This window comes from Lepidochelys olivacea, assembly GCF_965140295.1.
Source record: "Lepidochelys olivacea isolate rLepOli2 genome assembly, chromosome: 2".
Classification (NCBI taxonomy): domain Eukaryota; kingdom Metazoa; phylum Chordata; order Testudines; family Cheloniidae; genus Lepidochelys; species Lepidochelys olivacea.
In genome coordinates this window covers 122,821,697-122,836,720 of record NC_140412.1, presented here as the reverse complement: position 1 = coordinate 122,836,720, position 15,024 = coordinate 122,821,697, and the positions used below count along the sequence as shown (strand labels likewise).

The following is a 15,024-nucleotide window of genomic DNA, read 5'->3' as shown; positions in this document are numbered from 1 at the left end:
ACGGTGCTCACTTTATATTTATTTTTGATTACAAATATTTGCACTGTAAAAAAACAAACAAGTTTGTTTACATTTGCAGGAGATAATGCTGCCTGCTTCTTGTTTACGTCACCTGAAAGTGCAAACAAGCGTTCGCATTGCACTATTCTGGCTGGTGTTGCAAGATACTTCGGTGCCAGATGCGCTAAAGATTCATATGTCCCTTCATGCTTCAACCACCATTCCAGAGGACATGCATCCATTCTAATGATGAGTTCTGTTTGATAACAATTCAAAACAGTGCAGACCAATGCATGTTCATTTTCATCAGCTAAGTCAGATGGACCAGCAGAAGGTTGATTTTCTTTTTTAGTGGTTCGGGTTCTGTAGTTTCCGAATCAGAGTGTTGCTCTTTTAAGACTTCTGAAAGCATGCTCCACACCTCGTCCCTCTCAAATTTTAGAAGGCACTTCAGATTCTTAAACTTCTGGGTCGAGGGCTGTATCTATCCTTAGAAATCTCACATTACCTTGTTTGCATTTTCTCAGATCTGCGGTGAAGGTGTTCTTAAAACGAACAACGTGCTGGGTCGTCATCCGAGACTGCTATAACATGAAATATATGGCAGAATGTGGGTAAAACAGAACAGGAGACACATAATTCTCCCCCAGTCACAAATTTAATTAACACATTATTTTTTTAACGAGTATCATCAGCATGGAAGCATGTCCTCTGGAATGGTGGCTGAAACATGAAGGGACATGAATCTTAAGCGCATCTGGCACGTAAATATCTTGCAATACCAGCTACGACAGTGCCATGCAAATGCCTGTTCTCGGTTTCAGGTGACATTGTAATTAAGCGAGCAGCATTATCTCCCATAAATGTAAACAAACTTGTTTGTCTTAGTGATTGGCTGAACAAGAAGTAGAACTGAGTGGACTCATAGGTTCTCAAGTTTTGCACTGTTTTTTGTTTTTGAGTGCAGTTATGTAACACAAAATCTACTTTGGCTAGTTGCACTTTCACAATAGAGATTGGACTACAGTACTTGTATGAGATGAATTGAAAAATACTATATCTTGTTTTTACAGTGCAAATATTTGTAATAAAAATAATATTAAGTGAGAACTGTACACTTTGTATTCTGTGTTGTAATTGAAGGGAATATATTTGAAAATGTAGAAAAACATCCAAAAATATGTAATAAATTTTAATTAGGATTTGGCTGTTTAACAGTGCGATTAAAACTGCGATTAATCGCACTTAATTTTTTAAAGTTAATCACGTGAATTAATGGAAGTTGTATGTGGCTGCTTAGTCATCTTTTAGCTAAAGGATGTGCATTTAGTTTTTTAATCATTTCTCAAGTCAACCCCTTCAGACCACTCACTATTCTTTTTGCTCTTTTTTGACACACCGCTAAATGGAGGTTCCTAGAACAGGGTACAAATATTAGTGCTTTCTCACAAAGACCATGCTGTTCCTCCTGGATTCGTGTTGATAAGCTTCTGGGTATTCTGCTCAAACTGCATTCAGGGGTTTTGCCAAATATTATACTGGCCTATATAATTTGCTGTCTACTTCCTAGCTTCCAAACATTCCCCTCCCATTGAGCGTTATTTTTCAGAAATGTATTGGCTTTTATTTTTCCTGAGCAAATTTGCTTGATTTTTGCCTGCTTTATTTTTGTCCCCCCCTCATCTTATTGGTGCACACCCCCCCCCCCCGCACCTTCCCAATATAGCACCAGCTACAAATTTAATATTTGTCTTCAAGATATTTAACAATGTTAATTAAAACTAGGTTTAATACTGATTGCTAATATTGATTCCCCTCCTCCCAGCACAATACTTTGCCATTTATAAAACTTTATTTTAATATCTTTCAGCCAGTTTTCAAACCTTGTCAGTGCTCATATCCAAGATAGTTTGAATTGACCCCCAAATAAGATTTTTTTTATGCCCCACTGAAGTTCAGATCTATTGCATCTATTGTTTCCTTTATCTAGGATTGCCAGGCATCCAGTTTTCAACCGGAATGCCTGGTGGAAAAGGGACCCTGGCGGGTGGCTTCAGTAGCACCACTGACTGGGCTGTTTAAAAGTCTGGTTGGCTGCCCACAGCAGGGCAGGTAGGGGGCCTGCCTGGCTCTGCGCGGCTCCTAGGAAACTGCCAGCAGCTCTCTCCAGCTCCTAGGCAGAGGCGTGGCCAGGTTGCTCCGCAAGCTGCTCCTGCCTGCAGGCACTGCCTCTGCAGCTCCCATTGGCTGACCAGTGGGAGCTTTGGAGCTGGCGCTTGGGGTGAGGACAGTGCATGGAGCCGCCTGGCCCTGGCTCCACGTAGGAGCCAGAGGGAGATGTTGCTGCTTCCAGGAGCCGCCTGAGGTAAGCACCACCCAGAGTCTGTGCCCCTGTCCTGAGCCCCCTCCCCACTCAAACCCCCTCCTGAACCCCAATCCCCTGCCTGAGCCCTGAGCCCCCTCCTGCACCCCAGACACTTCATCATCACCAGCGAGAGCCCACACCCCAATCCCCTGCCCCAGCGTGGAGCCCCCTCCTGCACCCTGAACCCCTCATTTCTGGCCCATACGCCCTCCCACACCCCAACTTAATTTAATTCCAGTTTCTATTCAAGTAGAGCTCAACACAATTCACAAGTAAATAAAACAGTAATTTAGTTAAAATGAAATGCATCGTTCATCATTTTCTAACCCATGCAAAATTTAAGAAACCTGTAAGTTATGCTATGTAAATGCTGAAGTATATGTGTATGGATATAGTGTATCTTCCTGATCAGCAAAACGAACCAAATTTAGTGGAAAGGGTATACTTTGAAAATCAACAAATTTTAATGGTTACAAACCAGTGAGAATAAACTTTTCTTTATGAAAATAAATAAAAAGTACAAATGCAAAACAAACTTAAAAAGTATTTAAATTATGGTTTCCTGGTTGCTAATTTAAATCAATCCACCTATGCTGAAACAGACATTAAGACTAATAAGAAATGGGAGGGGCTCAAACAAATTTTCAGGTGTCCTCTGATGTCTTTGAAGATTACAGAAGAATTTTCTGACTGCATTTAATAAGACGGAGTTTTATGTAAATGGATGATGCAGATATTGGGTTGTCATGTGTAAGGCATGTATACTTTTAATTTAGGCAGAAAGTTACAGGTCCCTCTCCAAGTTCTCTTTTCTCTTTTTCCACCTCTTTCTGCAGTGTGTGGATCTGAGCTGCAATGAACTGAGTGAAATCACATTACCTGAAAATCTGCCTCCAAAACTACAGGAGCTAGACCTGACTGGAAACCCCAGACTAGTCCTGGATCACAAAACCCTAGAGTTGCTGAAGTAAGTAAAATGTCTTTTTAATAATGCAGGAGGCAGAATGACTACAAAGGCATGTGGGACAAGAACCCAGTTCACAAGTGTGAGACATACATATCTCTTCAAGGAGGGCAAAAAGGCAACACATGTGTAGGTAATTCAGAAAATTAAAGCTTCTCTAAACAGAATTATTTTACTGGCACACAAATACAATTGCTGTCAATTACCATTCCTAATCAAAACCAGCTGTAACTACAATTGGGCTGATTTGACCTAATTTTTCACACTATACATTAGTTTATTTCACTACTGAGATGCCTATGGCTTGAAACTATTGGTTTCCTCCCTTGTCCTCTCACTGTCACTTGTCACAATCCTGTGCTTCTTTCCACATGACTCTGCTTTGTATGACTTTCCTGTGGTACTTACCCTCTCCAGACTTGTGGCTTTTAAAGACGCACTTCTGCAGTGAAGCTTAGTTATCTTGTTTGGGGGTTTTCTGTCCTTTGATTGTGAGCTCTTTGGAACAGGGATCATCCCTTATTGAATGTCTGGAAAGCACCTAGCACATTACAGGTGTCACCATAAATAATTGGGTTGGCACAGAGATAAGCAGTTTATTTTGAGCCTCTATAGATTCCTTCCACAGAGTGTTCTGGGTTTTTCCTCAGGGTGTAGGTGTTCTAGTGGTTCTGCCTTCAAGTCTCTCGTATTCTTTAACATTCAGCAGGCCAGAGCTATCTACACCAACTCTGAGGCTCTTTGCCTGTCTGATCCTTCCAGCCTGTTAGTTACTTAGACCAAATAGGTTCTGGGAACAGTTTAGATTTTTTTAAAAGGTTAAGCAACTGTTCATATAACTCTAAACAATTTTCAGACAAACAGTGCAGTATTAAATTTCACCTGTCACTAGTGATGCTTGTTCACACTAAATTCGTTAGCTTTTCAGAATTAAATCTTGGTATCTTATTGTGTTAAACAGAGAAAAATTATTTAAGACCAGTAACCTAGGTTAAATGGGAATTTAAGGCAAGTGTTTGATAGTTAAAAATAAATGTCAGTATTTTATACGGCGAACAAGGCAAGTGAACAGGAAAAATTATCCTTCTCTATTTTAGGAGTAACCTTAACACAACAGCAGTGCAGAAATATGTCTCTGTTCTGCAGATGACTTCTGAAGATGGTAATTGAATTATGCTTAATTCTTTTACAATGGCAAATCTCCCTAATCCACATGTGGATGACAAGTGCAGTATGTGCAATAGAGAACTACCATATAGATTGCATGGTGGTTTTTAGTCCTAAAAGTGCTACACCTAATCATGTAGAAATGCAATTTTTGCACTTTTATTGAAGCTACTCTGCCAACAATGTGAGGTAGCAGTTACCCTCATTTTACAGATGGGTAACCTGAGGAAGACAGTTCATGGCTAACACAAGGTCAGTAGTCTTTAGCAAAACCAAAAATCGAACCCAAGTATCCTGACTCAGTCCTCTACTGTAATTACCAGATAGTCTCACTCTTAAATGCAAGGTACGTTGTTCACTATGGGAAGATTTATCAGCCAATATATTTTCACCAGTGATCCTTCATGTTAAATTTATTTATGTTCACTAAACCTTTAGGATATTAAAACTGAAGGAATTCTTAATCTAAGTTTCTTTTCGCTGTTTAACTAGTTTGTTCAGTTTCTGCTTCTCAGTTTGGACAATGAAAATAGACTAGAGAGTTTTACTACAGTCCTTATTAATTTCTTGTCACTTTCAGGTTACCACAGTGCTGCAATTTTTAAGTTGGGAGCAATGCAAAAGAAATGTGTCTTAATTTACAAACTCTTTGCACTGGTGTATTAGTTTTTAAACTTCATGGAAACTTGTTTTTGGCCTTAAGATTATTAAAGGAGCCAAATGTTGGGTTGCATTTGACCTGTTGCTGTTGTCCTAACAATGCATCACAAGACCCAGATCTCTCCATGAGAGTTTTTAAATTATCCTGTGTTGATGATGTGTGTGTACGTACACACACACACACACACACACACACGAGAGAGAGAATCTCACAGCCAATAAGTTAATAACTTAGTGTAAGTTGATAAATTAATTGGTTAATAACATAGTAAAAGCATCCTGATTGGTTAATATCTTAAATTACTTAATAATCAGTGTTTTAATATCATGTGTTGCAAAGAGCCGCAAGAGGCACATTAAAGAGCCACTTGTGGCTTGTGAGCATCAGTCTGAGTAGCACTGGTCTAATAGATGGTTTGCTGGCAGGAAGGACCATTCTTTGCCTTATGTCCAATTACTGAAGATGCAAAGGAGTCACTGCTGGTTTTTCCCAGTTGCCCGTCAGAGCTGCAGTGGAGATGTGCGAAATTCAAACAGCTTAATGGGACTAAATCGGGGGGCCCTGATAATCTTCATCCAAGAATATTAAAGGAATTGGCACATGAAATTGTAAGCCCATTAGCAAGAATTTTTAATGAATCTGTAAATTCAGGGGTTGTACCGTATGATCGGAGAATTGCTAACATAGTTCCTATTTTTAAGAAAGGAAAAAAAGTGATCCGGGTAACTACAGGCCGGTTAGTCTGTCATCTGTAGTATGCAAGGTCTTGGAAAAAATTTTGAAGGAGAAAGTAGTTAAGGATATTGAGGTCAATGGTAAATGGGACAAAATACAACATGGTTTTACAAAAGGTAGATTGTGCGAAACCAACCTGATCATCTTCTTTGAGAAAGTAACAGATTTTTTAGACAAAGGAAACACAGTGGATCTAATTTACCTAGATTTCAGTAAGGCATTTGATACCGTGCCACACAGGGAATTATTAGTTAAACTGGAAAAGATGGGGATCAATATGAAAATTGAAAGGTAGATAAGGAATTGGTTAAAGGCGAGACTACAGCGGGTCCTACGGAAAGGTGAACTGTCAAGCTGGAGGGAGGTTACCAATGGAGTTCCTCAAGGATCAGTTTTGGGACCAATCTTATTTAATCTTTTTATTACTGACCGTGGCACAAAAAGTGAGAGTGTGCTAATAAAGTTTGCGGATGATAGAAAGCTGGGAGGTATTGCGAATTTAGAGAAGGATCGGGATATCAGACAGGAGGATCTGGATGACCTTGTAAACTTAGTAATAGTAATAGGATGAAATTTAATAGTGAGAAGTGTAAGGTTATGCATTTAGGGATTAATAACAAGAATTTTAGTTATAAGCATCAATTAGAAGTAATGGAGGAGGACCTTGGAGTATTGGTTGATCATAGGATGACTATGAGCCGCCAATGTGATGTGGCTGTGAAAAAAGCTAATGTCGTCTTGGGATGCATCGGCGAGGTATTTCCAGTAGAGATAAGGAGGTTTTATTACTGTTGTACAAGGCACTGGTGAGACCTCACCTGGAATACTGTGTGCAGTTCTGGTCTCCCATGTTTAAGAAGGATGAATTCAAACTGGAACAGGTACAGAGAAGGGCTACTAGGATGATCCGAGGAATGGAAAACTTGTCTTATGAAAGGAGATTCAAGGAGCTTGGCTTGTTTAGCCTAACTAAAAGAAGCTTGAGGGGAGATATGATTGCTCTCTATAAATATATCAGAAGGATAAATACTGGAGAGGGAGAGGAATTATTTAAGCTCAGTACCAATGTGGACACAAGAACAAATGGATATACACTGTTCATTTGGAAGTTTAGACTTGAAATTAGATGAAGGTTTCTAACCATCAGAGGAGTGAAGTTTTGGAATAGCCTTCCAAGGGAAACAGTGGGGGGAAAGATCTATCTGGCTTTAAGATTAAACTCGATAAGTTTATGGAGGAGATGGTATGATGGGATAACATGGTTTTGGTAATTAATTGATCTTTAAATATTCATGGTATATAGGCCTAATGGCCTGTGATGGGATGTTAGATGGGGTGGGATCTGAGTTACCCAGGAAATAATTTTCTGTAGTATCTGGCTGGTGAATCTTGCCCATATGCTCAGGGTTTAGGTGATTGCCACATTTGGGGTCGGGAAGGAATTTTCCTCCAGGGCAGATTGGAAGAGGCCCTGGAGGTTTTTCGCCTTCCTCTGTAGCATGGGGCACAGGTCACTTGCTGGAGGATTCTCTGCTCCTTGAAGTCTTTAAACCATGATTTGAGGACTTCAGTAGCTCAGACATAGGTGAGAGGTTTTTTGCAGGAGTGGTGGGTGAGATTCTGTGGCCTGCGTTGTGCAGGAGGTCGGACTAGATGATTATAATGGTCCCTTCTGACCTTAATATCTATGAATCACATTGCTTAAAGAAAGTCTATTGTAGATCTAGGTGCTGATGGCACTTACTGGACTAGAATTCTGTTGTGAACAGATCACAACCCATAAAAGTGCCACTAAACACACTAGGAAGTAACTCTCTGGAGGGGGAATGGTAAAAGGATGTGGGGGAGGATCCAAAAAAGGCCAGTTTAGGACCCAAGGTGGGAAGTAATGCCATTTTGGAGTGTTCAAGAGCCTCCAAAGGGACAGAATTAGAAAAACAAAACTGCTACAGGCCTAGATCTGGTATAACCTTTTCCTAGTATGGGAAGATGGTCAAAGGTAAAATGGATAATAAATAGGGCATGGAAATGCGGACTTCCCCCCCATCTTAAGTAACTCTCCATATTAAGTTTTGCATAAAAACTGAGTTTCTGAATTCAAGCCTAGTCATGATGGTCTTACTTAGCTTTATTTTCTGGGTGTATTTATGCACTAGAAGATAATCCTAAATGCTTTTTAATAGAGGCTTACTGTATTGCAAAAATAGGGGTTTTTTTTATAATGTCCAGGAAATATGCAAATAGTTCTAAAGAAGTGATCCTCTTCTTCTATGAAACTTTGAGACTGGGAGTTGGAATTTCTCTAGTACTGAATGCTACTGCTAAATGCCACAAGAGTCCTTGGTCTGTCAGTGCCAAAGGGGTGAGAGGGTGGCAAATTCAGTTCTCAGAAATCCATTTGGATCCAAGTTCCCACTTCCTGGAAAACAAGTGCAGTGTACATGAGCCACTTCAGTATCTGCTGTAAATTGCATTTGGGTATAGTTTATACCCAACTGCAAGTAGCATTGCTTTGGAACGGGTCTGTTTTTTGTTTCTTGATTAGTGACCGTTCTTACAAGGTATATTAGAAGTATATTAAGTTTTCCTTCTGTTTGACACTTAGTCTCTGGGTTCCACATCCTTCTAATACATAAACATCATTATGAGCATTACGTGGGGAGTTTTTTGTTTGTTTTTTAATGTGCTCTGGCAAGTGCATGTCCTACTTATTTATTTGTGTAGGAAAAGACTCTGATCCAGATAGAGCAGCCCTAATTTAAGTTGTTTGAGGAAGAGTTCCAAGGCCATGCAGATTGTGCACTCACAATTTCTTAGCATTTCAGTTTTAACAGGCAGTGAGGGCTTGGATAGGGAGAAATGCACTTTTAAATAGCGTGAATAGTTAAACCTTTTATGTTTGTCCTTTTATAATGCATTTGTTTCACTGAAAGGCTCTGGTGCCTTTGAAGATGTTGCATTGTGTGGAGAACTTGCTTAACTGCCAATGGAGCAGAACAACAGAGGGTCAGGTTTTTTCCTTCACATACAGTAGCAGTATGAAAAGATGGGTATGAACAGATGGGGCTGGCCCCTTTTAAAAGCTGTATTTTGCTGCATACCATTTTCAGATGTTTGAAATTGAGACCAGAGTTTACACTGATAGTTAATTGGAGGGAGGAAGGATCCAATACTCTAAGTAAGAGCTACCACTCCAGAGTCAGGGGGTAAGAGAGTGGCAATTCTTACAGCTAGAGCACAGACCTGAAGGCACCTAGAGGGGAGAGCATCCTCATACTAGCTTTTAGGCATTTTCATAAGAGGTTTTAGAACATTTTTCTATCAGGTTTTGACTTAGGGGTTGGAGGAAAAGCTGGATATGGTGGTGATATGGGAGCTTTCATTTTAATACAGTAAAAATAGAATGCAGAAAGGTCTCATTCTGGAAATGAGTAAAAGAAATGCACAAGTTAGATAGGATTTTCCCCCCATGCCTCCTCTCCTCCATATCTTCTCAGGCCAGTGGCAAATTCTGCTTGTGTTTTCTGCAGAGCCAAGGTTAAGGTTCAAATAGCTGAGAAAAGAAAAGACAGTTAAGGCAAACAAGAATGAAATAGATGTGCATAGGACTGCTTATTGTTTGTGTTTTTCTTGTGTGTATTCTGATGGATAACATTCTACACACTCTATTAAGTGTTTCCCTTTACAGGGACACCTCATTTTCTTAAATGTAGTCGTCTTAGCATATGCCAATGTGCCTCAAGTGGCAGGTGACTAGGATAAGTGGGACAATAAAAGCTTCCTTACAATTTTAAGATAGCAGTGACTTTAAGCTAAATGTTTGTAGTATTCATTGGGCTTTTTTCTTTTCCCTTCTCACTGCAGTAACATTCGTTGTTTCAAGATTGACCAGCCCTCAGCTGGTGACGCTTCAGGAGCCCCAGCAGTGTGGAGTCATGGTTATACCGAAGCTTCGGGAGTTAAGAACAAGTAAGTCTGGCTTGGTATCAGCACAGAGGTGCTCTGCTGCTGGAACACTTCTGTATTAAAAAAAACAAAACAAAAAAAAACCACAAAACCCTACAAAGAAACTCTTTTCTTATGAGAAAGTTAGTTGGGGACATTCGTCTCACAAAAGCAGAGGCCATGGCATGACTTATATCTGTAAACTAGACCCCTGCTTGGCTCTCATATTTCTTCTTTGTTAAAGGAGTTGCTAAGATACAAGTGTAACTGATGCATTTTGTCTATGTAAGACTCCAGTATTTGCAAAAGACCCAAGTGCTTAAATGCATCTCTGCTCTTTGAAAAGCCTCTTTATCTTTTGCTTAAGCATGTGTCCCAAGCAAATCAGGGATGCTGCTGGAAGAGGAGTGTCTTAAACTGTGCATATTCCTGCACTACTGACTGGTCCTTTTTTAATGGCTAAAGCAGCCCTTGACAAGCAACATCTCAGGGGCCTGGCATGTTAACTGCTTGTATGCTGCTGGTTATATGATGTCATCTCACATTAATGGTCTGTGAATAACTTCTAAAAATCTTTTTGCACTTTCAGTTAAGGTTTTCAAACACTTGAGTCAAGTGCCAGCAAGCTTATACTCACCATTTTATTAAACGTATCAACAAACTAAAATGATTATCACATAGAGTAAAAATGACAACTTTAAGGGGCCAGAGGAGTGAAGGCAATTTAAACTATGGTGTTCTCTTTCCATCCACCTCCACCCATTTACACAGTGCAGTGCACACATGTGAAATAACTATTGAAAAGAAAAAAGAACAGTTAGGTGTACCAGATTAGTTTGAGTTGATCAGCTCACCAGGGCTTCACTGTGGTAGTGGTGCAGGAGAGAGTAGGAGTTGCTCAAAAAGTGAATTGCTGACCTCTGTATATGTTCTTGTTTTTAACACCATTTAGAAGTTAGTCAGAGCATAAAACAATTCATGGGATTGTTCATACCAGGTCCTGAGGGGTCAGAAGGCTTCCTCCTTAGCTCCGATAGCTTAGTGGAAATGGTACTTAGTGTAAACCTACTTTTCTTTGTGAATTTGTAGATTGAATCTTCCTGTCTGACGACTGTTCAGTTAATCTTACTCCAGCTGTCAGTGGGCATGCGTCCACGTCATAAAACCCATGTCACAGCTTATCCCATGTTGGCCGCCTCAACAGAGGGGCCAAGATGTTATATGGTCTGAACTACCCTCTCACTTCTAAAGGCATTTGTTTCCATACTTCGATGAAACTTGTTCAAGGGGGCAGTATGGAGAAGCTTGCTTTACAGCTTCCTATGCTCACTTTTCATGGGTAAACCTAAGAGTAAACAGTGCAGTAGCTTTCTTGGGTTTTACTACTATTTTTTTTAATCACAAAAATAAAGACTGCATTTCACATGCCAGAAAAGTTGAAAAATCATTAGTGGGTCTCTGTTTCAACATCTTTGTTACTCTCTTTACCATGGAATTTAACAGTACCAGAAATGCTACTTATGTTGTTCACTACCAGGATCTGAAGTGAAACTGCATGACTCATGAAAAGTTTGTGATGCTCATTATAGTCTGATCTGCCTTCAAGCTGCACATCCTGGTCAGAACAATGAGAAAAGACTTGAGGAGTGTTAAAATGCTCTTCTGTTACAAATGCTTATTTGTTAAAATACTATTTCCGGTTTTCCCTTTTTCCTTAGACTGTGTGTGGCAGCTCTTTCAGCGAATAATTTCTGTGACAACAGGGAGGCGCTGTACGGCGTCTTTGATGGTGATCGCAACGTGGAAGTGCCCTACCTTCTGCAGTGTACAATGAGTGATATCTTGGCAGAAGAGCTGCAAAAAACAAAGAGTGAAGAGGAATATATGATCAACACTTTCATCGTTATGCAGAGGTTAACCCCAGATCTTTAATTTTTGTCATCTTCCTCCATATGCTGATCAGTCAGCATACTTGCTTCTATCCCAGAGCTGTTTTTTCCACTGTTTTCTAAATGATTTTGTTTGCTAGCTTGTTACTGCACGTTACTTAATTGCTTGTTTTTTTTAATTCTGACCTGCTGTTCCACACATGTCCTAAAAGGTTCATGACCAAGGAATGGATAGTTTTAGTCTCTTTTCTGAGATGTACTTAATTTCTTTAAAAGTCTCATTGTTCAGAATTGTTAATATTTAAGGTAGTGATGTGACTTTTGTTTCCTGAGACTAATCATCTTTAAACATCCCCCCCTTACAACTCACAAAGCCCAGCGTGTTTCAGCCTGTCCTTCTGCACGAGTTCAGATGATCATAAACATCAAAACTGTTGTTGAGGATATGCATTCTAACTGTTTAACTGCATATTTTCAATCCTAAAATTGAATTCTTCAAGCAGGCATAAAGAGATGGTGCTATAAGCATAATGTGTAGTAGGTATTTTTGCAAAAACAACGAGGAGTGGGGTGGCACCTTAAAAACTAACAGATTTATTTGGGCATAAGCTTTCATGGGTAAAACACCCACTTGGGTTTTTTACCCACGAAAGCTTATGCCCAAATGAATCTGTTAGCCTTTAAGGTGCCACCCCACTCCTCGTTGTTTTTGTGGATACAGACTAACACTGCTACCTCTCTGATACTAAGTGGTTTTGGTTATTTGAAAACTAGTGTATGCTGTTCTCGACAGTATAAGAGACTGTGTCTTGGGGAATAGAGTTGAATGAAGAGGATCAGACAAAAGGGAAGGAAGAGATGGGGAAAGTAAAGAAGAAGACATGTAAATAGGCTTTACTACATGGCCTCACAGTGTGGACTACGGAGGTGTGAATTGCTGTGTACACTAAAGGACTGTGTTAACATTAACTAGGCCCCTTCTAGTTTGTGCTAGCAAGGTCTACACAGGGCAGTTACAGTGCAACACTTCAGTGAACGCTGTGACCCACATAGTCCGCACTGGAGGGCCATGAATTCCTGTGTCTGAGGGGTTGTTTACACCATATTTGTCAGACAGTCACTTCCTGAAAAGATCCAATTCCTACATCAGGAAGTAGGAGCAGTAGGATCAATCTGAATCAACTGTACACAAGAAAAAAAGGGCTACTGTGCCCTTTGTTTCTGTAATATTGTGGCTCCCCATTTTTATCATTACTTGGGACTTGCCTCACTCTGACAGGTGTTGGAAGTGAATCCTGCAGGATGATTAGAATCCTAGGTATGAGGCAGGGAAAGTACCTAATAGGTGGCCTTACCCATCTCTTTAGATTTCCTTGAAACTATACCAGTTTTTCTGCAAAAAAATTTCTTTACACGTGTCTCAAAGAATAGGCTAATCAACAATTCATAGAACCCAGAAATAGTATTGGTTCTAGTTGCATGTATCCATTTATTGAGGGTTAGTACAATATTTCTGTTTCTCAAACATTCCTGAGCTAAAAAAATGCTAACCTACATCAGACCTTGGATAACTGAATTTGAATATTATCACCTCAGGGTTCTATATCAAAGTTCTGATCTTTGTTAAAACAAAAGAGCTAAGAAAGCTAGGAACGTTCAGTAATTTAGTTGTTCAGTTACTGCAAAGAAAGTGAAGGTTAGAAGCCCATGCAGAGGGAGAGACGGAAAAATTGTTAAATACAATCAGAAATTAAATTGCAAAATGCTATAAAAAGTAGATTAGTTTTAATATGAGCAAGACAATACTTTGTATGCTTAAGACAGGTTTTATCATTGAACTTTAGCCAAGGCTTTCTAAAATGACAAGTTAAAAATATTCTTCAAATGTGCCTGATAAGATATTATTTCTGGTGTGATAATAGGTTTGTGAATTAGTGATCTGGAGACCAATTACAATTGGAAAGTGTTTTTTTTGTTTTTAATAGTGATAACTGCAAGTGTTCTAGTTTGTTTAGGTTAGATACTTTACTGTGGAGCTTTAGGAGTCTGAAAGTACAGAAAAACCATGGTTAAATACTTAAAACTGAGTGGCAATAAGCAGTAAAACATTGATTCCAGCACTTTAAAAAATACATTGCTGTTTTGGAAACTAAAGCTTCAGGTTCACAAATGATCATATTTTTAGATTCTACCTCTAGTTTTTCAATAGCTTCCTAATCCTTAAATTTCCTAAAGGTTTTCTGGGGGGATGTATAAGGTAAAATACTCTAGCTGTCTTGGTAATGCGATGACAAGAGAGCAGTGGCACTGGGTTTGTGAGGGTTTTTTTAATTGAGCATGGATCCAATTGAGGATGTATATCTTCTTTCTTATAACACACTGCCCATGAGTTGTACATAACTTCCTCACGACTTTGGTATAAAGCGTCACAATCTGAACTGGAGTGCCTGTTCTTCCCAGTGAACCTTGAGAGTCTGTGTCCTGTGATTGGGATTGCTGAACTGTGGTCCCCTGCTCCTCTCTCTACTCTGATCTCATAGTGCAACTTTTCCCATTAATCAGCAAGTATTGCTTTGTTTACATTCCAGGAAACTTGGAACTGCAGGACAAAAACTTGGAGGCTCTGCTGTCCTTTGCCATATAAAACACGATCCCATGGACCCAGGTGGATGCTTCACATTAACCTCAGCAAATGTGGGGAAGTGCCAAACTGTTCTCTGTAGGAATGGAAAACCTTTGCCTTTGTCCAGGTCTTATGTGATGAGTTGTGAAGAAGAGCTAAAGAGGATTAAACAGCACAAGGCCATTATCACAGAGGTAAGAACTGTAGTGCTGGTGGAGGGAATGTTACAGTCTGCAACTTCCTCTAGAGACAATTCTGAGCAACACACCAAACATATTTCCTTATCATATAAATAATAACCTGTAGTTTAAAGACAGGTGCAGCTGTGCTGGGAATTTCATCTTCCCCTTCCAGTATGTTTTGTGTCATGTGGTTCAGTTGCTGTTGCTCTGCAGAGATACTCAGCCACAAGGGTCTGAGCATGCTGACCTTAAACGGGGAAGATGAGGAAACCAACCTTCTACCTGGAAGAGGAATTGCTGGGCTGGAGTAGGGATGAAGAGCCCATCCTCTTTGTGTAGGGTGGAAAAGTGCTCAGAGAGAGCTTGGGGTGTGATGTCTTTTCTTCTGTAAAAAGAAAAGGAGGACTTGTGGCACCTTAGAGACTAACAAATTTATTTGAGCATAAGCTTTCGTGAGCTACAGCTCACTTCATCGGATGCATCCGATCAAGTG

At 39.8% G+C, this 15,024-nt stretch overlaps 1 protein-coding gene across 1 annotated transcript in view; it reads left to right on the top strand.

The window, feature by feature from the left end:
* The window catches only part of PHLPP1 (PH domain and leucine rich repeat protein phosphatase 1), a 220,017-nt gene that overhangs the window by 197,885 nt on the left and 7,108 nt on the right, over positions 1 to 15,024 (top strand). Inside the window, exons 13-16 of the mRNA XM_084619249.1 lie at positions 3,202 to 3,332; positions 9,757 to 9,861; positions 11,556 to 11,750; positions 14,315 to 14,543. Coding sequence (XP_084475375.1) covers positions 3,202 to 3,332; positions 9,757 to 9,861; positions 11,556 to 11,750; positions 14,315 to 14,543 — 660 coding nt within the window. The remainder of the gene's footprint in view (positions 1 to 3,201; positions 3,333 to 9,756; positions 9,862 to 11,555; positions 11,751 to 14,314; positions 14,544 to 15,024) is intronic.